We start from the raw sequence: 20,509 nt of genomic DNA on the forward strand, positions 1-20,509 counted from the left end.
GCATGTCCTTTGGTGATACTGCGAAGGTACATGCAGTTTATAAAAACCAACTTGGTGGTTGGATAGATTGAATTCTGGTACTCCTCTCAGTAGTTGCGCACGTGGATCTGGGCACCATGAGCTGTATTTTCTCCTTTTCTCGAACTGGTGTTCGTCCTGAGTCTGTTGTACTACAGTACTTGAGGACGATGCATTACCTTCCATCTAACGCCGTTGCATTCTTCTACTCTGACAAAGCCAAAAGGCACGTACTGCAGGGTAGAAATAAAAGTTGGCGTCTTGGCGACGAGACAAGTAATGCCTCACCAAAATGCCTGAGATTATAAACCTCAACCTTTATATCCAGATTGCATGTTCTGGTCACATCCTAAGTTATATTCCCTAATCACTCCTTTCCAACTCAACTTACTCTCTCATCAAATGCTCCCATTTGGACCATTTGCTTTGTAAACATACGTGATACGTCAATGAAAATTGTAGTAAAGCCATAACGGTACGAAAAATAAATCTAACAACGTGCCTACTAATACCATTTCACGAGTCAAATCCAAATATTTTTATATTGGCATTTCTGAAACGTCAAGTGATCAATATATAATGTATAAAGAAACGATGACAAGCAAATGCCGATTATAAGGTCTGACCTGACAATCGTAAAGAAAAACGCCCCTCGTCTCTTGTATACACTACTGCTTACTGGGCCCAGCTCGCCACGAATAATCAGTATCCAGTACGGTTCATAATGTTGAGGGCCGGGCGTCGAAGTCGATATTATCATCGTGTCTAGATTTTGTTTGGTACTAGTACTATACTATTATTAATATTGATCGGACATGTAATAATTGTGGAGCAACATCTGATAATTTAGTGGTCTATATAAACCGAGCAGCTAACCTTTCCTGCATTCCCAGAGGTGGAGTACAAGCATCAGTCCATAATTGCGGGGGAAGGGGGAGATTAGCGATGTTCCGAGGCGTGGACAGCAGTCGCTTTCCTCATTGATCACTTGGTGATCCACCATGCGACACAGAATCACACCGGGGGACTGTTCGAAAGCATGCAGGACGTAGCTTTGTTCATGAACCGAATACCAAGGAACAAGAAACCCGTACGGTCCAACCGCCGACGGTGCAGTGGTGTAGGCCGGAGGTAGCTTTCTTGGCGCGGATTAGGGACCAGCTGCTACTGCTGAGAACCTGAGATGAAGAGCACACAAGATGAGCCCAGAAAGCGACCCTCATTAGAAGTGAACAAATATGCTGTTCAGGGAGAAAGCGACTCCGAGATTAATTAATAGCTTTAAATGTAGGTAACCTGCGATCTAAGCAAATTGGAGTACACGAGTGCCGAGCGTAGAATCAGAAAAATGTGACGGTTCTAACGTCAAAGGGGTGGTAAACTTCGTATGACTCGAAATAGCTACAGAAATATAGATTCGTGAAGCAACATGCCAACACATGCAAAGAATTAAGAGAAGCCAGATCATGCCAGTGTTGGTAGAATTCACTTGATTTTTTCAAAGCCAGAAACTAAAATAAATGGAAACTGCAATTCTGCAGTGTCCACGATTTGAATCATCGGAGATCAGGAAGAAATCACGGCTATAGTAAAATGAATACGAGCACAATTATGGGGAAAAAATCTAGCTTAACAATGTCCGGAGGTATAATCAGGCAATGAGCTGAGCACAAGCAAAGGGGAGGTTGGTGACAAAATCATTAGACTGACACTAGACCGGTTTGTTATTAGCCATGGTGAGCTGGCGACATCGACCTCTCGGAATAGGACCATGTGATCCCCAAGAATCCTCCCCATTTTGGTTCCACCTCTATGACCAGGCAATGATAACACAAGTCCTTGGTCTTGTGCCACCAGGTGACAACGGACCAGTCAAAGAGATCTTGTTCCATTGTAATGTTGGGTCCTATTTGTAATAAATCACGACAGCACCCCTATTGGAAATAGGACCATTTTAAACACCACTGTGATTTCATGGTTATACTTCACATCAGAACTTATGGTAACTTAAAGTAGATAATTCTTTTCTGGTTCAGAAAAAATTGCACACATGGTAAATGCTGAAGTGCTGTACTGTCTGAATGGCAAATTGACTGGCAGCAGGACAAAGAGATTAACATTGTTGTTCATAAATTTACACTAGTATGATAGTATCATGTGACATGAAACATATTTCGCAAAAATATACTGCAGGAAACATGATTATTATGCTGAACAAGAGAATTAGGTTGCTCCAATAAAAGTCAGAAAAACAGAGTTCCAACTCAAGTAGGGTTCTTGTTATTTTTTAAACCGGAGCTCAAGATTCAGTTATGCAGTGTTACAAAGTGGTGGCACTACCCTTCTAGTCATAAAAAGCATACGTAATTTAATTTGTCCACCAGTCTGAAGGATCATATGTTAAGCACCCTTATTCGCAATGTACCATATGGCAATAGATCATAAGGTTGACATACCCCAACTCTACCATCTCTTCCTTTTAGTGCCAATATAATGATCAGATGTACCTTGAGAAACTTTTCAAATTTAGCACTTGCTTCCATTCCCTCATAACAAATTCAATTTCCATTAGGAGCTAGGACATTAGTACTGTTCTGATGCAGTAATTTTGGAACAGAACATGTGCAAAGCTTAATAAAACTATACCCCTTAGTGTCTAACCCCAAATCACGAGGTAATAGTGGAATGGGGAGAACACATGTCCATATTTTTCAGCATAATCTGGAATGAGATTCTGCACCCAGTCCCTACAAGAAGGCCAAAAAAAAAAGGGGAAAAAAGAGCATTCTTCTCTCAGAAGTCCTGGATCATCTCAAGTGAAATTAAACCCTGCAGCAAGTAGAGAATAGTCTATCAAGGGACTCTCACGAGTTAGCTTGCATGAAGACCTGGAAATACCTCATAATGGTCAAACCGACAGAGCTTAGGCAAAGCTCTTAAGATCTAGAGAACCCATGTGAGCACATGAACAACACCAATTCTTTTCTTCCAGTATGTATTTAACCATTGTGACTGCACATGTGAGGGATGGGAATGAAGACCGGCCTCATTGTGATCCTGACTCCTACCTTTAATCCTACAGATCTCAGCGAAAAAAAAAGACACCAACAGTTTTCCCTCCATGAGTACAGATCTCAAACTATGTAGAGGGTACAAAGTCATAAACAGAAAAATAAAGCGTGACCCCAAAAGTAATCCCCATATACTGCAACAAAATTATACTTTCACGGTAATTAAGGAACACTCATCCCTGCAGCGTATGCTAAGAATTAACAGAACCGTAATTGTCAGGTCTATTTCACTTGACTATGCAAGGGAGAGAGTGGAGTGCAAACGTCGAACTTTTAGAACAACTCAAAAGTGTGGCTGTCACCCACATGGAAAAGCCCCAATAAAGGACAGCTGGAGGTGAAAGCATATCATCCAAGTGGCTAGTGTAGTTGTTTGTCGGAATGGCAAGCTTAAATCTACTAGTTGGTCTCCTGTCCTTGGGGCAGATCTCACTCTTTTCTGAACCTTTATTTGGGAACCTGCTACACGCCGACTAACTTTGGACAGGAGGGGTACAATCCCCAAGGCCATGTGGAGAATGTAGTAATTTAGTAGTATAATCATTAGACAAACTTATCAAAACTACACTCATAATGCATGCTATAAATAAATTAACTTTTATTATGGGAAATCATCGATGTAGACTAAGAGAAAATATTTATCAAATAGCCAAAAGCATTTAACACTGCAGCAGATAAGAAAACCAGACCTTTTTACGGAAATATGGTACAAGGATTGGGCTTCTGGCCCTTCCGCTTGAAATGAACTGCAAGTAATCAACAGCCATGTCAGCAGATAGTATTTTGTTAAGTGTTTTCCATGTTTTACCAATTAGAAGAGGTGATTAGCACCTAAAAAATTATACTTCACTTACATTTTAAGAAATACTGCAAAGTGATGAGAGCACATGAGAAAATTCCTTCAAATGACTAGTTATCTCACCAGCTTGCATGTAGTATTTACAAAGCAGATGACAGCTTTTAAAAACAACACAGCAGATCAACATATGACGTTATATACGGAGATTTGAGTTCTGATTCAAACAAAGTCATCATCAGACATATCAGAAGCAACATGAAGCTTTTTAGCTTGAGGCTGTTCTAAAGTGGGGCTGGTTTTCTTCAACTGTTGCAAGCAATTTGGTGATGCAGTTCTGGACCTAGTTGGACATTTCAAAGATGAATTCTTTAAATTAAATCCCATCATCTTCAAATTCTTGCCAAGTAAGGATTGTTTTCTGGGTTTACTAGGAGAATTGGTTTTCCCCACTTCCTTGTCTCCATGAGCTGCTATTCCATTTAGTTGATGAGGTGCTGATCGTGCCACTGATTCAACCGGAACAAGTTTTCCATCAACCTGATTGGTGAAAACGAAAGAAACCTGCAAGATGCACATGTGATTTGTAACTCTTGTAGTTGTTGCCTGGAAACCAAGTTATACTAAACTCTGCAGCAAACTATACATATTCTTTGTAGTTCAAAGGTTTTTTTTTCTCCTCAAGGACACATTTAAGGTATTAACTGTCGCGGCCAGCTTCTCGATCAACCTTTTTTTTTTTTGAAAAAAACTATCTAAATCCAATGAAGCAAACCATGAACAAGTGGATCCAGTTTCACTGGAAATGTAGAAACTGTTATCTCGTGGGGTTGAGTAGTTCAGACATAGAAATTGCACTGATGGCTTAGGTCATCACCTCACTACCAGCAGAACACTGCAGTATAGTATCAGGTACAGTTGATGGATCACAGTGATGTCCCCAACTTCCTAAATCTTCTTCAGACGGTCTTCCAATCTGATAAGTGTGGGAATAAAACAGAAAATGAAAGCTATTGAGCTTTGAAACTGCTACCGTAGTGTAGAGTTAGATAGCAAACAAATAGGATTTCAACAAAACTCACCTGATGATGTGAGCTATCCATTATCTGCAAACATCCAGATATCTCTCCAAACCCACCAATATCAATATAATCTTGCACTCCTGGCATTGAAGGCTTATGCTCAGTGGCTGCTAAATCAAAATCATTACCACCCAAAAGCGAATTTCCATCCTTGTTACAGCGGCTACACTTCAAATTTTCATGTATTTCAGACCTGTGCACCAAACGTAGGTAAGCAACTATATGATTCAAGATATAACTAAGGTGCTGCATTTTGATATTGATAAAAAAAATAGTGGACACAGATTGCAAATTGCAGATATTGAAAAATTGTAATGAAAGGATATTAAGACCAACCATAAGAATTGATTGGAAGTCTGATTAGTCTAAAATTGCAAGCTAGAAACTGCTGCTGTTCTTGAAGATTTTATCATTGTCCTTAATGGTTTGATATTATACTGTCCACCTACAGCACACGATAATGATTTTATTTGCCAAACAATTTATCAGTTAACAATGACATGTGTTTTACACAAGACAAGAACATGCAGCCTTCTTAATCCTCAGTTCCTCACAACTGAATTTGAATGTGAAAGCAATAGGAAATTACACCAATTTAATTGAATGAAAACTGATGCAGCATTCTTATGTCAATTGGATGAAAAATTACGTTGACTACATAAAGGCTCAGCACAATTTGATGATAACGATTAACCAAAAATAGATGGCTATGTTTTTTAATTGTCAGTTGGTTCCTGTTGTTTTTTTGGAACTCATTTGTAGATGCCTTTTCCTACTGGTAACAAGATAATCAAAGAAGAAAAGATAAGCTGTATATTCAGAGGAACAGATCTAACCTGACTTGTTCATGAAAAGTAAAAAGATCACGCAGGTCTTCTGTTGAAAGAGAACTTCCCTGTAAAAATAAGATGGGAAATCAATATATTTGGCACTTAAAAGTATTAAAAGGAAAGTAAAAGTCACTCCAAGTACTTAAACCTGCATTTTGTTGTCTGTTTGCTCCTGCTGAATAACTTTTTGTAGGCCTTCCTTTGACATTTGACGTTGATATACCTATAGAACGATGAAGCATACCAAATTAGCAGCACAAGAAAGGAATCATCATCCCTTCACTAGATAATGAAAAGGAATGAGAAAAGATAAGTGAAAATACAAGTTTCAACGTTGGTAACCTTCTCTTCAATGGTTCCTGTGCTTAAGAACCTATAAATGTAGACTCTCTTTTTTTGTCCATCCCTCCATACTCGAGCAGCAGCCTTTACAGATGGCAATAGATCACATAGGTGAGATCACAGCAAAAGAACCTTCAGAAGGTGATGAAACAAGAGATGCATAGATATTAACCTGCTTATCATTGGCAGGGTTCCAATCAGGGTCAAAGAGAACCAAGCGATTTCCTCCTACCAAATTAAGCCCACAACCACCTGCCTTGCTACTAAGTAGAAAGACAAACTCATCCTACCATATCAATAATTTCAGATATACTGGTATATTGTAAACGTTATTCAAGATACAGGGCTGATTTTATGTACCCTAGATAGATCATTGAATTGGTTCACCAGCTTTTGCCTTTTACTGATGGATGTTGCTCCATCAAGTCTAACATATGGGTACCTTCTTTCCCGACATAATTGAACAAATAGATCTAATGTCTGATACAAAAAAAATGGCAACAATTAGTCATTCCAAGCTTTGAGGGTATCCAAAAGCAATTAATGACAATAAGTAATATTCTTCATGGAGAAACTGCGAGTGAGCACTGACAGACACATTATTGTGAAATATTATCAGAGCCATTTCCAAGGTAAACGAATACGAGTATATATTTTGTGAGACAAAGGGATTATTTATAACTCAGCTGTCCAAACTCCAAAACCGTCCAATCAAAACCCACTCCACAACTACAAGCCAGGTTTGGGGGAAGAATAACTTGATCTTTAATACTTTGGTGTACTACAATCATATATGATCCAACATAAGAAAACACCATAGCATGGAAACATTGTCCAGACAAGTTGCCATTACTCTACTTCGCCACCCTCAAAGTTGAGACAGGGGCGAAGCTTAGGAACGAAATGATGGTGGTGCACCACTTCACTACACATCTTTTTTGAAGAGCTCTTTGTTAAGTATGGCCCATATAGAGACTGGCCCAGCCCATATTGACTACCTCATATGCTAGAGCTGCTGCCGTCTGCTCTCTCTCTCTTGTTCATTCCATTCCCTAAAGGTAACATGGTACAAAGCAGGTAGGGTTAGGGATACTCATCCCACCCAAGATCCACTGCCGCCGCCGGCCGCCGCAGGCCGTCCGGCGACGGATCCGCGTGTTACGGGCCGCCAACAGCCCGTTTTGCAGCCGCCCGTCGCGGCTCGCGTGCGGGAGCGGCCGTCGTCGCCCTGTTTTCATCCCCGTCCAGGAGCTCTGCCGCCTGTCGCGGCGCCCCCGTCCGGTGCTCGTCCGCGCCATCCCCCGCCCCTGTCCGGCGCCGGTCCGCGCCGGCCCCTGCTCTCGTCCGGCGCCCGTCCGCACCGCCCCCCATCCGCGCCTCCGCCGGCCGCCGTCTGCGCGCTTCCCTCCACGCGCGCCTCCGCCCGTCTGCGGTCGTCGCCGCCCCTCCCTCGTCTGCAGCCGCTCGTGCGCCCGTTGCGCCGAGGCTGGCTGCAGGCCTCCGCCCGTCCTCTGTTCAATCGCGCCAGAGGGAGCAACCACCGCCTGTTTCTGTGCTGCTGCTGTGTTGGTGCTGCTCTGCTCTGCTGCTGGTGCTGTTGCGCCTCTGCTCTGCTCTGTTGCTGGTGCCTCTGCTCTGCTCTGCTTGTGTTCTGCAGAAAGGAAAAGGGGTGTTCCGCTGTGGTAACAGATTCCTTCCTGCCCTCTGTTGTTTGGGTCACGAGTTCTAGCAGCTTTCATCATGGCACAGATCAATACAATAGTAATCAATATCACTCTTGATGGTCAGAATTACCTTGAATGGGCCTTTTGTGTAGAGACTGCATTGAGGGGTCATGGTCTCTATTTTCATTTAACTAATGATCCACCTGTGCTTGCATCTGATGGCAAGAATGCTACTGAGATCAATACATGGCAGATTAATGATGGGAAAGTGATGGCTGCTATGGTCAATAGTGTTAAGCAGTCCATGATTATGAGTCTGTCCAAATTCAAAACAGCCAAGGCTATATGGTCTTCTCTTAAGCAGCGCTATGTTCAGGACAGTGGTGCTCGTTTGCACAATCTCATGCAGCAAGTTCATGTAATTGAGCAGAATGACATGTCCATTCATGACTATTATGCTGCCTTTGATCGTCTGGTTGGGTCTTTGACCTCTATGGTGGCTGAATGCACTGCTAGTGATTGTCCAGCACACAAGTTTCTTGACAGATTTCTTACATATCGCTTTGTCATGGGAGTACGGGAAGAATTTGATTCCCTTCGTAGGCAGCTGCTTCATGGTGACTCTGATTTGACTATGGCACAAGCATTGTCTGCTTTACTTGCTGAAGAAACTCGTCTCCAGTCAATGTCTTCTTCAGTGCCATTGCCTCATAGCGTGTTGGCAGCTTCTCAGCGGTTTCATGTGCCAAAAGCTACCTCTTTTGAGCCTTGTAAGCATTGTGGCAAGAAAACCCATATTTCAGAGAATTGTTTTTCTCACTATCCAGAGAAGCTAGCTGAGTATCATGCTGCTCGTGGTCGTGGTACTTCTCGTGCTACTCGTGGTCGGGGTACTACTTCCACTACCAAAGGCTCCGTATCTGTTGCTGCTGCCTCTCATATTGGTGCTGCTCACTCGTCATGGGTTCTTGATTCAGGGGCCTCCTTTCATGTGACATCTGATCGGTCTCAATTGGTTGCTTGCAAGCTAGTCAACGATGATGCCTCTATTCAAACAGCTGATGGTACATCTTGTCATATCACTCATCAGGGTTCTCTTTCTAGTTCAAAATTTTCTGTAGCCAATGTCTCCTTTGTACCTCAGTTATCTATGAACCTCCTTTCAGTTGGTCAAGTCACCGACCATAATTGTTTTGTTGGATTTGATGACACATCATGTTTTATTCAGGATCGTCGAAGCGGGGCTGTGATTGGGACTGGCCATCGCCGTAGAGGTTCTCCTAGTCTCTATATTTTGGACACCCTGCGCCTTCCTTCATCCACTGCCTCTACCGCTCGTGTGTCATCCGTTGCCTTGTCTTCGACATCGTCCTTTGCGAAGTGGCATCATCGACTTGGTCATCTATGTGGTTCTCGCTTGTCTATATTAATCAATAGTGGTTGCTTAGGCCATACATCAATAGAGCCTAGTTTTCATTGTAAGGGATGTAAACTTGGAAAACAGATCCAACTACCATATTCCTCTAGTGTGTCACATTCTGCTAGGCCTTTTGATCTTGTTCATTCTGATGTATGGGGTCTTGCACCTTTTGCTACTAAGGGTGGTCATAAATACTATGTTATCTTTGTTGATGATCATTCTCGATACACTTGGATTTACTTTATGAAACATCGATCTGAATTGTGCTCCATCTACCAGTCTTTCACTCGCATGGTTCATACTCAGTTTTCTACCTCTATTCGCATTTTTCGTTCTGATTCTGGTGGAGAGTATTTATCTGACACTTTTCGCAAATTTTTGACCTCTGAAGGTACTCTTGCCCAGCTCTCATGTCCTGGTGCTCATGCTCAGAATGGTATTGCTGAGCGTAAACATCGCCATATTATAGAGACCGCTCGCACCCTTCTGATTGCTTCTTTTGTTCCTTCTCATTTTTGGGGGGGAGCTGTCTCCACATCTGTATATCTCATCAATAGACAACCATCATCCAAATTGTCCGGCAAGTGCCCTGGGGAAGTCCTCTTTGGTAAGCCTCCCAACTATGATCACCTTCGAGTTTTTGGATGTGTCTGCTATGTTCTGCTTGCCCCTCGTGAGCACACTAAATTGACTGCTCAATCAGTTGAGTGTGTTTTTCTGGGGTATAGTCCTGAACATAAAGGTTATCGCTGCTATGATCCTTCTTCTCGTCGCATGCGTATCTCTCGTGATGTGACATTTGTTGCGGACCGTCCTTTCTTTTATAACCCCTCTACACATCCCTCATATTCTTCCACAGAGTCCACATCTTTTATGTGTCTTCCTCCTATTTCATCCACGGGCGATGTCACTTCACCTTCCGCATCTATTCCTGCTCCTGCTATTTCCACCACGCCTCCTCTCTATGAGACACCTACACCACCGCCTCCACCTCCACCTCCACCTCAGCAGTTTTCGAAACCACCAATAACCCGTTTCTTCAAGCGCCGTCCCAAAATCCCCACTGACCTTTCTTATAGCTCTACCACCTCGGCCAGTCCTGATGAGCCCGCTGTTGATACCTCTACTGCTAATATTGATGAAACACATATTGATGAGCCCGCTATTGATACCTCTAATGCTAATATTGATGAGACACATATTATTTCTGATGATATTGATGAGTTACAGGCCGGTCCACGATATAATCTATGAGATCGTAGTACTATTCATCCTGAAGACAAGTATGGTTTTCCCAGCATGAATGCTGTTGTTTCTGAGCCAGTCACATATCAGGAAGCTGCTAGTATTCTAGAGTGGCAGCTTGCTATGTCTGAGGAGCTTGCTGCCCTTGATCATACAGGAACGTGGGATCTTGTTCCACTGCCGCCACATGCTATACCTATAACATGCAAATGGGTCTTCAAAATTAAAACCAAGTCAGATGGTTCTATTGAAAGATATAAAGCTCGTTTGGTTGCCAGAGGTTTTCAGCAAACTCAAGGTCTTGATTATGACGAGACATTTGCTCCTGTTGCTCACATGACCACTGTTCGCACTTTAATTGCAGTGGCTGCTTCTTGCTCTTGGCCTATCTCTCAGATGGATGTTAAGAATGCTTTTCTCCATGGTGATTTACATGAGGAAGTCTATATGCAGCCCCCACCAGGTGTTCATGCACCTTCAGGCTATGTTTGTCGTCTTCGTCGTGCCTTATATGGTCTCAAACAGGCTCCTCGTGCTTGGTTTGAGCGCTTTGTTTCTGTGATCCGGGCTGCAGGTTTTTCACCAAGTGAGCATGATCCAGCCCTCTTTATTCATCGTTCTCCCCATGGACGTACTTTGCTTCTCCTATGTGTTGATGATATGTTAATCACGGGAGATGATATAGAACACATTTGTCATGTGAAGAAGCAACTTGGGGAGCAATTTCAGATGTCTGATCTAGGTCCTCTCAGTTATTTCTTAGGCATTGAGGTCTTGCATTCTCCTAAGGGCTATTATCTTTATCAGTCCAAATATATACATGATCTTCTTGCTCGCTCTGGCATTACTGATAGTCGGACAGCTGCAACACCTATGGATCTTCACTTACAGCTTCGTCCTACTGATGGTGCTCCCTTGGAGGATCCCTCTCGGTATAGGCATATTGTTGGGAGCCTTGTTTATCTCACTGTTACTCGACCTGACATTGCTCATGCTGTGCATATCTTGAGCCAATTTGTGAGTGCTCCTACATCGGTTCACTTTGGACACTTGCTTCGTGTTCTACGGTACTTAAGGGGCACATCATCTCAGTGTTTGCTCTATGCTCATGATAGTCCACTCCTTCTTCATGCTTACTCGGACTCCACTTGGGCGAGTGATCCCACAGACCGTCGTTCAGTCACTGGTTATTGTATCCTTCTTGGTTCTTCTCCTCTTGTTTGGAAGTCCAAGAAGCAATCCACTGTATCTCGATCAAGTACAGAGGCAGAACTTCGAGCACTTGCCACTACCACTTCCGAGATTGTATGGCTTCGATGGTTGCTAGCTGATTTTGGTATTTCCTGCGATACCCCCACACCTCTCCTTTGTGATAATACAGGAGCCATACAGATTGCTAATAATCCTGTCAAGCATGAACTCACGAAACATATTGGTGTTGATGCCTCTTTTACTCGGTCTCATTGTCATCAACAGACAATTGCTCTTCAGTATGTGCCATCAGAGTTGCAAGTAGCTGATTTCTTCACCAAAACACAAACTCGAGAGCAACATCGACTTCATTTACTCAAACTCAATGCTTCTAATCCTCCGCCTTGAGTTTGAAGGGGGGTGTTAAGTATGGCCCATATAGAGACTGGCCCAGCCCATATTGACTACCTCATATGCTAATATTGATGACACATATTGTTTCTGATGATATTGATGAGTTACAGGCCGGTCCACGATATAATCTACGAGTCCATTCCCTAAAGGTAACACTCTTCACTACACATCTAAATATAAACAATTTTATATGGTCCACATGAACCAGTTTACTGATTATTTTTCTTCGACTTGGTCCATGTGAACGTCACTCTAACATCATCCCTCAACAAAATAAAGTTAGATGTGCACCTTTAAAGCACCGCATGTTATCATTTGATGACAGGCATGGATAACATAGGCAGGCAGATTTTCTAAAGATGTGCAGAAATGAAGACGTGTGTACAAACAAGCATATTGGATTTATCATTTTTTACAGTTATAGAGGTTAACCAAAGATATGTCCCAAAATAGAGGTTGAGACTGTGAGGCAAATATATTGTATTGGTTATCCTACAACGCGCAGTAAAGTGTTCAGGTCTTAAGTAGGCATGCCCAATCTGTATCTTGTTGAGCCAACCAACAAACATTTTGTGATCTAGGATTGGGATAGAGCAGCCAATTATGGGACTGCTGGTTAAACACATACTCCCTCCTTCAACTTTATAAGGCATAGTATAATATCACATGGTCTTCCAAATAACACTTTGACCATTCATTTATCATATGTTATATCATTTATGGTTATAAACTTATAATCATGGTAAATTATATTTGATTACGAATCCAATCATATAAAGTTTGCATCATGAAAATAAAAATAATAATAGTCAAATTATTGGTCAAAGATTGCAAAGTTTGAATCTTGATATGTGTGCTTATAAAAGTGGAAGGAGGGAGTATCATTTCAAGCTTTTCTGATTGTCCATGCAGTAAGGATCTGGTATGATCATAAACAAGAAAGTAAAGCCAATGCAGAATTTAGGATTAGTGGTGACTTGCCACTTTCTCATTGTCTTGCAGAAGTAATTAATACTTCAATATCAAGAATCTCATTTGCTCTTTTTGTTTTAGAAGCTAGTAAGAGCTAAGGAAAGCATAGAAAAATTTCTAGGTAGCAACTATATTGACATGCATTCAGTATTTCAATATTTCTGAAAGAAAAAATCTAGTCACCAGTTAGTTTTATACTTCGATGTTTCATCTAATGTACAGAACTGTGTTCATCTAAGAAGAAAAATGTTGCTGTGGGGACTTCCCTCACAGTTTCCTGTCAAAAAAGATGTGTGTTTATCCAAGGTCTTTAAAAAATAAAGTTATGTACATCAACTATACCTACTGGCATGATATCAAAGTATTGTACTATAAATACCTGACCTGAGTATAATTTGATACAAGGACAATACGATCATCAGTTTTGTGACGCAGGTGGCCCAGTAATCTTGCCAATACATGCATTTTTCCAGATAGTTCTACCCACATTCCTCCTCCACCAGTCCATGATCCAGATCTTTTCATAAAATAATTAGTATTAAGTTGGCTCAGCAAAAATGAAAAGATACAGAGAATCGTGTGAAATACCTTCCTGAAAACAGTTCCGGTGGAAAAAAGCGCAGACAATCTTCAAAACCAGAGCCACTTGAATTGTTACTTTTTATGGTGTCGTAGATCAGCTGTGATATGAAGACAACCGACCGTCAAATCTACAATGGATTTTTCTTATAACCAAAAATATGAATTACAAATTCACGATGCCTAGAAAGCTAATACATGCTATTTGCCAAGAATTTCGTCATAGCTTGTTTTATGGTGCTATATCACTATCGACCAGTAGAGTGTGCATTTTCATGGAAAAATTCAAGAGGCTAGAACTCTGAGAATTTCAGAATAAAATAAAGAATAGTACGTGTTAACGATCAAAGGACAAATTTACATTGTTCTTGCTTAATCCTACTGTTTAAAAAAGTAGTAGTGGACATAACAAATTGTTCTGCAGAAAGCATACTGTTTAAGATATTTTAGTTGAAACTTGAAGCTCTAAGATAAATGAATCTTGAGAGAAACACTAAAATTATTTACCTTTGGATGGTTGCATAATTTCTTAAGTGCAGTAATATATGCCAGAATTTTGGATTGCTTTGTTTCTTCGGATATCAGGCGTTTAACCTGAAAGGATCAATAACAATCTTGCAAACATAACCCTGACTGTATAACATTTACCTAATAAAAATCGTTTGAGACACAAAGCAATGCAAAATTAGGTCCTCACATTTTTGGAATGGATGAAGTGGTTGTACAGTGTTGTCTGCAAAGGAGTCAGCTTGCAGCACACAACTTCAACAATCTATAAAATAGTGATGTCAAGCAGGGCAGATAAAGCATTTAAAAAAGGGCAAAATCTACTTCAGAAACTACAAGGCAACTCCTTATAACAAAATAGATTCAATAAAAAACACGGTTAGCTTATCTGTTGAACTTGTACAATACAGAACAATGAAAAATGTCTAAGCAGACAGAAAAGCATACCTTTGGAGGCAAGTGATTGGATAACAGGGCATTTGTTCGTCTCAGTATAAACTGGATATCGTAAAGAAAACAACACAATTCAATTAGTCTCCTTCTAGCATAAAACAGCACAAGTGAATGCATCAAAATAGCTTTAATGGTGTTAAAAAGCATAGCATGCACATCATAAACACAGTGGAATACTCTGTATTATGAATGAACTTCTTCAGCAGTAAGGACTTGCCTGATTTACTTTTGCACTAAGCTCTGCAGATCTCTCAGATCCCAACTTCTTTTCTTCTGCACTTGCGTTGGGTTCTCTTCCACATATGATCGGTGCCTTCATTTAGCGGTGGATGATATAGAGGTAAACAGAGAGGAAAGGCATAGGTATGTGATTATAGGCATAAAAGTAAATAAAAATACTGAAGGATAGTTCCAATCATGTGTTCCCCTTAGCATACATGAAAACACTGATTATCTGTGAGTGAACAGCTGTAACTTGTAATTTGGCAGTATAGCCTGATTCATTCAAGCTCCATACTTACTTCGTAATATCGACGAAAATATGAAGCGTCCCCCAAAACCCCTGGATTTGTGAAATTCACCATTGAAAAGAATTCTTCCAAATCATTCTGCAGCACCAAAAAATATTGAATAAATCAAATTTCAAATATATTGTTCCAGCATAGGTGTTTTTCCTTCTCCTTTTGCTAGGTGGGGTGGGGGTGGAGGATACCAAAAAAATACCTGCATTGGGGTACCTGACAAGAGGATGCGCCGTGTACAAGGAAGGGAAGCCAATGCCTGCACATTATAGATTTTAGTGCTTTCAGCAGAGACAAAGCTGGAGTGGAACCCAGAGAACAAATGAATTGTGTGTATAAAATGAACATCACAAACTGATGAACCTTATTTGTCAGTGTCTGATCATTTTTCAGCCTGTGGGCCTCATCGCATATCAGAAGGTCACAGCTGCCCGGTCTTTCAAATTTTGAAGAATGCATGCGGAACGTCTCATAAGATATGATAAGTACCTGAAGAAGATTCATACCCAAAATATACTTTGAGAAGACATTGTGATCAACTTGCAGTTATATTTCCATTTAGTTTAGGCTTATAGCATATATAAAGAAGATGATGGGTAAGCAAAAGAAAACCTGAAGACGGCTCAAGGGTTTTAAGAAACTTTCTATGCCGGAAAGAACATCAGCACGTGTGCTTTCACAGAGGGCAAGCAGCTGCACTCTGCCTTTTAACCACTTAATTATCTCAGATTCCCAATTGCTAACTAAGCTTGTGGGGGTTACAATCACAGCCCTTTTAACCATTGGCTTATCATCAAAGCCTTGATAAAGAAGGGTATATAGTAAAGTTATTGACTGTAGAGTCTTCCCCAATCTGGACAAGTATAAAGTAAAGGTTAGAACTAGCTTTTTATCATAGTGATTAAATGAACGGTTGCAAAAAACATGTACTATTGCATATTGCATGAAAGTTTAACAATGGAAAAGAGAGGAGAGGATTGTCTTATTACCCCATATCATCAGCTAAAATGCAACCAGAAATACCATCATCACTCAACGACCCAGAGACACAATCAAACATAAACTGAACTCCTTCCCTGCATTAAAACATAAACATTTCAAAAGATGCATGCTGAACTAAATCATAACTATCATATAACTGATTCTACTACAAAGAACAAAACAGATTTCCTAAAAACATGGTTTAGCCCTGAGTGGCGGATATAACTACAATACATCATGTATGTATCACCAAAAAATCAAGATCAAGTGTGTAAGAATGTGGGGAAAATAACAGAAGAGCATAATACCTTTGATGCGGTCGGAGGTAACGTACAAGCAAGTGATCAACTTCGATCACAGAAGCATTGCAGTTTTCCTTGTCACATTCCTCACGTTGCCACAAAACCAATGGCTCTATGCCAGGTGGAAGAGGTTCCTCCTTTTCTGATGAACTAACACTAGTAACAGCATGTGGTTGTGGAAGATTATGTGTAACTGCAAATGCCTGTGTCGAACCCCACGGGACAAATCTTTTACGAGCTGAAAGGCGACGAGCAAGATGCTCATTATTCTTACTATATCCATTTTGGCATGGAGGTTTGAATGGCTTTCGAGCTATTGCTGCCGCATCAGAAACTGAAAGGATACGTGGAATGAGTGGCTGCCTCCTTACAACCAGGTTACCCCTGACAAAAATCAGAGAAAAAAGGAAAATGTAGTCAAACAAGATAATTTCAACATGCTTGTTAGTTTTAGTTTATCAGGGAAGAACCATTGCTCTGTGAGATTAGCAATCAATTATCTATTTTGTAGGCATATTGGACAACTGAATAAGCCACACACTTCTCAGTGGGGCCCATGCATGTATTGGGAAGTTCACCCGCCAATCAATCTAATAACAAAAGCAATGCATGGCATATGATATAGCACAAACATGCAATATTATCAGCTATTTAAGTTTAGCATGTTATACCATGTTGTATGCGCATTGTCCCTTGTCTCAGAAAACTGTTAAAACTCCTAGCACTCCATGCTATCAGGTAGTTCAATTGAGATTTTTTTTTCATAATATTTCAGAAATGCTACTTTACTTGTCAAACTTGTTTGAGAGACTGCTATCTCATCATGCATGAGTTAGTACACCAACACATGTTGAGTTAGACAGAGGGCTTAAACCAAGCGATAGACATTCAAGGGTCCAGCCATTGGATATTCTATAAGACTAGAACATATACTTTCAGGAATTAAACCATCAAATACTTGATGAAACAACCAATCCTCAATTGGATCAAACCCTGTCACGTTTTTAGGTGTCCAATTCCACTGGCTTAGCTCCACATGAGAGTGGGGATTTAAACCCTATTGTATCATTGCCCGAACAAGGCAGTGTATGGAGTTTTGTCTTTGGTTTGTGTGATGGAGCTATTAAGCTAAACTTGCGAAAAGGACTAAAAGCGCCCATATGTGAATTGCCTGAAGTGAACGAATGCTGAACTCGCGATAGAAACTCACAAGGCTATCATTCAAGGTATTCATCGGACACCCCTCCCCTAAATCTAGATCCGTGCGTATTCAGACCGTAGTAACTGGCGATATTGCGTCAATTAGTACAACACCAGCTCACAGGCACATACGATCAAAAAAAAAACTCACAGGCACATATATCGAAGACGAAATCCGCTAATCCAGCGCCAGAAATGACGGCATCAGAGCGTACCTGACCAGAGCATCGACATTCTGTGATTTCCTCTCCCTATCGGGAGCCATCACCCCACGCCTCCCGCTCCGAAGTGGCTTCCCGCCGTCGCCGGGGCCGCCCCCATCGCCGCTGTCGCTGCTGCCTCGTTCCTCCGCTTCGTCGCCGCCGCCCGCGTCACTCCTTTCCCCCACGTATTCGTCGTCGCCGTCATCCGCCTCGGCCCCGCGCTCCGCCTCCGACTCCGAGTCGTCGGGGTCAGATGAGGTAGCGGCGATCTCCTCTTCCTCCTCGTCCTCGCCGTCGAGGCCGAGTCGGTTGCGCTTGCTCCTCGAGGGCATCGCCTCGCCTCCCAAAGTGAATCAGCGGAAATGGGTGAGGATGGAGGCCTCTGGATGTTTCGATTGCTGCTTCGCCTTGGGGGATTAGAAATTGGAGAGGCGGCGGGGTGGATTGGAGTTGGGGACTGGAAGTCTGGAACTGGAGTACTGGACGAATTGGGGTGGAGGCGCTGCGAAATTTTTGGCGGTAGGAAAGGGGAAGCGTGCAGGGAAAGATGCGGGAAAGAGAAAGGAGCTGTTAACTGGGCCAAGCTAATTAAGGCCTAGGATCGCGACTGAACTTGGCCCATCTAAATTTTAGTGGGTAGGCCGTAGGCGGCGACAGAACAGCGGAGGAGATAGCCCTAACTAGCCCACCTGGATAGTAATCACGATCTAACTCCTCTCGAAACAAAATCGCGATCCAACTTGGCGTAGGCCCACCTAATTTTTTTTATCAGGGCCCGCCCAAAAGTTGAATCGCAAGACCCGATGCCTGAAAATTTGTGATTAATGGTTTCATCCATAATTCACTGAAATGCAAGGGGTCAGGTGGGAGTCGACGGATTGCACAAGACCCGTCAACGGCCCACCAGTCCACCACCACCGCTGCCACTCGTCGCGCCGCCAAGGTAGGAACGGGGTATGAGTGAAAAAATTTAACCGAGAATCGGAATTGAAGAATTCGGTTGTTCGGTTTCCATTTTTAGGAACCGGAATTAGTCGCCTCTTCGGCTTCAATTATTGGTCAATCGAGGAGAACCGAGATTGTTGGTTGTTGCTTGTTTTAAACCTCTCTAGTGCCTACTGTTGGTAATTGTGGCTTGTTTTCCTTTGAATTTGAGAGGATAGTAACATATATGTGTTACTGTTGTTTATGCTACATTGATGTTTGAATTGTCTCTATTGATTGCATGAAAAATCAGTTGAAATGCTGGTGAAATTTGCTGTTGAATGGGCTATTTTTTGTATCATAGAAATTTTCTATTCTCTCGATTAGAACCGAAACCGAAATTCGTTGTTTCCTACTTTTGGAAAGAACCGATCAATTCCTATTTTCTAAGAACCAAATTTCTGAAGGAACCGAGCAACTGAATCGGTTCGGTTCTAATAGAATGCCCAGCCCTAGGGGAAGGGGTGGAGCGGCCGCCAGGGGTGGGAGGTGGGGAGAGCGCCGTCGGCGAGGTGGTGGTCAAGGTGGTGGGGTTAGGGTTTCGGGTTGCCGGGTTTCCAATGGCCGGCGGCCTGGCAGTGGTGGTGGTTTGACCGGCGGCGAACGTGAGGCGGTGCGGGAGAGCTGTCGGGTGGGCAGAGCAGGACCCCGGAGGCAGTGGCCGGCAGCGGGGGCAAGAAGAAGACCGGGATGGAAGGCTGACGGCGCGGCAATGGGTGGGCGGGTGGCGTAGCAGCAGCAGCCGCTGGCCTGCCTGTGGCATGGGGGCAGAGGAAGTGGGAGAAAGAAGATGGGGACGCCAGAGAGGTTTCTACGCCCGCGACTAGGAATAGGCGAATAGCCTCCATAATTCAGGTCTCCTTGGCGTAGAAAGTTCGCATGTATTGAAAATTGTGTTAATTTGGTCATAACTTGAAGTTGCATCCACGGATGCATCAATATGTTGAAAAATTATCTCCTCTTATACATGTCCGGTAAATTCTTGCCGGTTGACTCTTCAAAATAAATATGTTGAGAAATTATAATGTACAATCCGTAAAAGTGTTTGTTGCGTAACATACTAACATTTATGTACAGAAAAGTACAATTTCTTCTTCTTGGACTTAGGTAGTTTCCTAGCCCAAGATCATGAAAGTTGCATCCAGCAAACAGGGCAGAATGAACTCACGAACTCATACCAAACTTTTGCAGCACACGACTATACAAATGATTTTCACTGCAATTTACTCCTCCAGCTGGCTCATCTTGAGGTGTAGGTGCTTGTGCGCGAAGGCGTAGAGCCTGCCCATCTCGTCGCCGTCCACCGCGCCGTTGCGGTTGGCGTCGACCGCGCGCATCGCCTCCCGCGCCTTCCACCACGCGAACCACAGGTTGAGGCTGCGCAGCGCCTCCTCCAGCTCCTCCCGGCTGATCCGGCCGTCGCCGTCCGCGTCGAACTGGCTCAGCCACGCCCTGAACTCCTCCAACGTCGTCTCCCCATGCGGCAGCCCGCGGTAGTACCGCATGAACGCCATTGTTACCCTACTCTTCTCCTCTCAGAACGTTGATGACTCCTCCCTTGTTTGCCTCTGATACAGTGATGGTCGATCGATGGCTATCCAGTATCCTCGAGACCGTGACCTAAAGTAGACCTGGGCATGGGTCACCCGACCCGAACAACCCGACCCAACCCGCCCGAAAAAAACCTGACCCGACCCGACCCGAGCTATGTGGCGGGTGGGCGCGGGCCGTATT

The 20,509-nt window shown here is 42.7% G+C and overlaps 2 protein-coding genes across 7 annotated transcripts; both read right to left on the reverse strand.

Moving 5' to 3' along the window:
• Positions 1-1,530: 1,530 nt before the first annotated feature.
• LOC120653843 (DNA repair and recombination protein RAD54-like) lies at positions 1,531-18,292 on the reverse strand. 6 transcript variants are annotated; one of them, XM_039931525.1, is made up of 24 exons: positions 17,804-18,292; positions 16,395-16,772; positions 16,095-16,181; positions 15,718-15,958; positions 15,469-15,594; positions 15,308-15,364; positions 15,106-15,192; positions 14,802-14,897; positions 14,579-14,629; positions 14,322-14,396; positions 14,132-14,218; positions 13,634-13,725; positions 13,430-13,562; positions 6,500-6,619; positions 6,312-6,425; positions 6,140-6,223; positions 5,946-6,020; positions 5,804-5,862; positions 4,968-5,160; positions 4,763-4,861; positions 3,944-4,449; positions 3,779-3,835; positions 2,917-3,094; positions 1,531-2,765 (listed from the first exon to the last, which is right to left on the reverse strand). In XM_039931525.1, the coding sequence occupies exons 1-21, from the start codon at positions 18,121-18,123 to the stop codon at positions 4,108-4,110; spliced, it is 2,916 nt and encodes a 971-aa protein (XP_039787459.1). In that variant the 5' UTR covers positions 18,124-18,292; the 3' UTR covers positions 1,531-2,765; positions 2,917-3,094; positions 3,779-3,835; positions 3,944-4,107. The 6 variants fall into 6 exon arrangements, with proteins under 6 accessions (XP_039787459.1, XP_039787458.1, XP_039787462.1 ...); XM_039931524.1 differs by having other exon boundaries at positions 1,531-2,847; XM_039931528.1 differs by lacking the exon at positions 2,917-3,094 and having other exon boundaries at positions 1,531-2,847; positions 4,012-4,449.
• Positions 18,293-19,817: 1,525 nt separating this feature from the next.
• LOC120653845 (probable calcium-binding protein CML17) lies at positions 19,818-20,381 on the reverse strand. The gene has a single exon (XM_039931529.1). It carries the CDS (start codon positions 20,287-20,289, stop codon positions 19,999-20,001), a length of 291 nt encoding a protein of 96 aa, XP_039787463.1. The 5' UTR covers positions 20,290-20,381; the 3' UTR covers positions 19,818-19,998.
• Between the last annotated feature and the right edge of the window lie 128 nt (positions 20,382-20,509).

Source organism: Panicum virgatum, chromosome 1N (assembly GCF_016808335.1).
Source record: "Panicum virgatum strain AP13 chromosome 1N, P.virgatum_v5, whole genome shotgun sequence".
Taxonomy (NCBI): domain Eukaryota; kingdom Viridiplantae; phylum Streptophyta; class Magnoliopsida; order Poales; family Poaceae; genus Panicum; species Panicum virgatum.

Bases quoted from the DNA above. Each gene is read 5' to 3' on its own strand.
- LOC120653843 (XM_039931528.1), bottom strand. From the start codon at position 18,123: ATGCCCTCGAGGAGCAAGCGCAACCGACTCGGCCTCGACGGCGAGGAC. The intron at 16,182-16,394 runs GTATTATGCTCT...GTTTTAATGCAG, and splicing joins TACCTCCGACCGCATCAAAG to GGAAGGAGTTCAGTTTATGT. The intron at 15,365-15,468 runs GTTCATCAGTTT...TATAATGTGCAG, and splicing joins ATCAGACACTGACAAATAAG to GCATTGGCTTCCCTTCCTTG.
- LOC120653845 (XM_039931529.1), bottom strand. From the start codon at position 20,289: ATGGCGTTCATGCGGTACTACCGCGGGCTGCCGCATGGGGAGACGACG.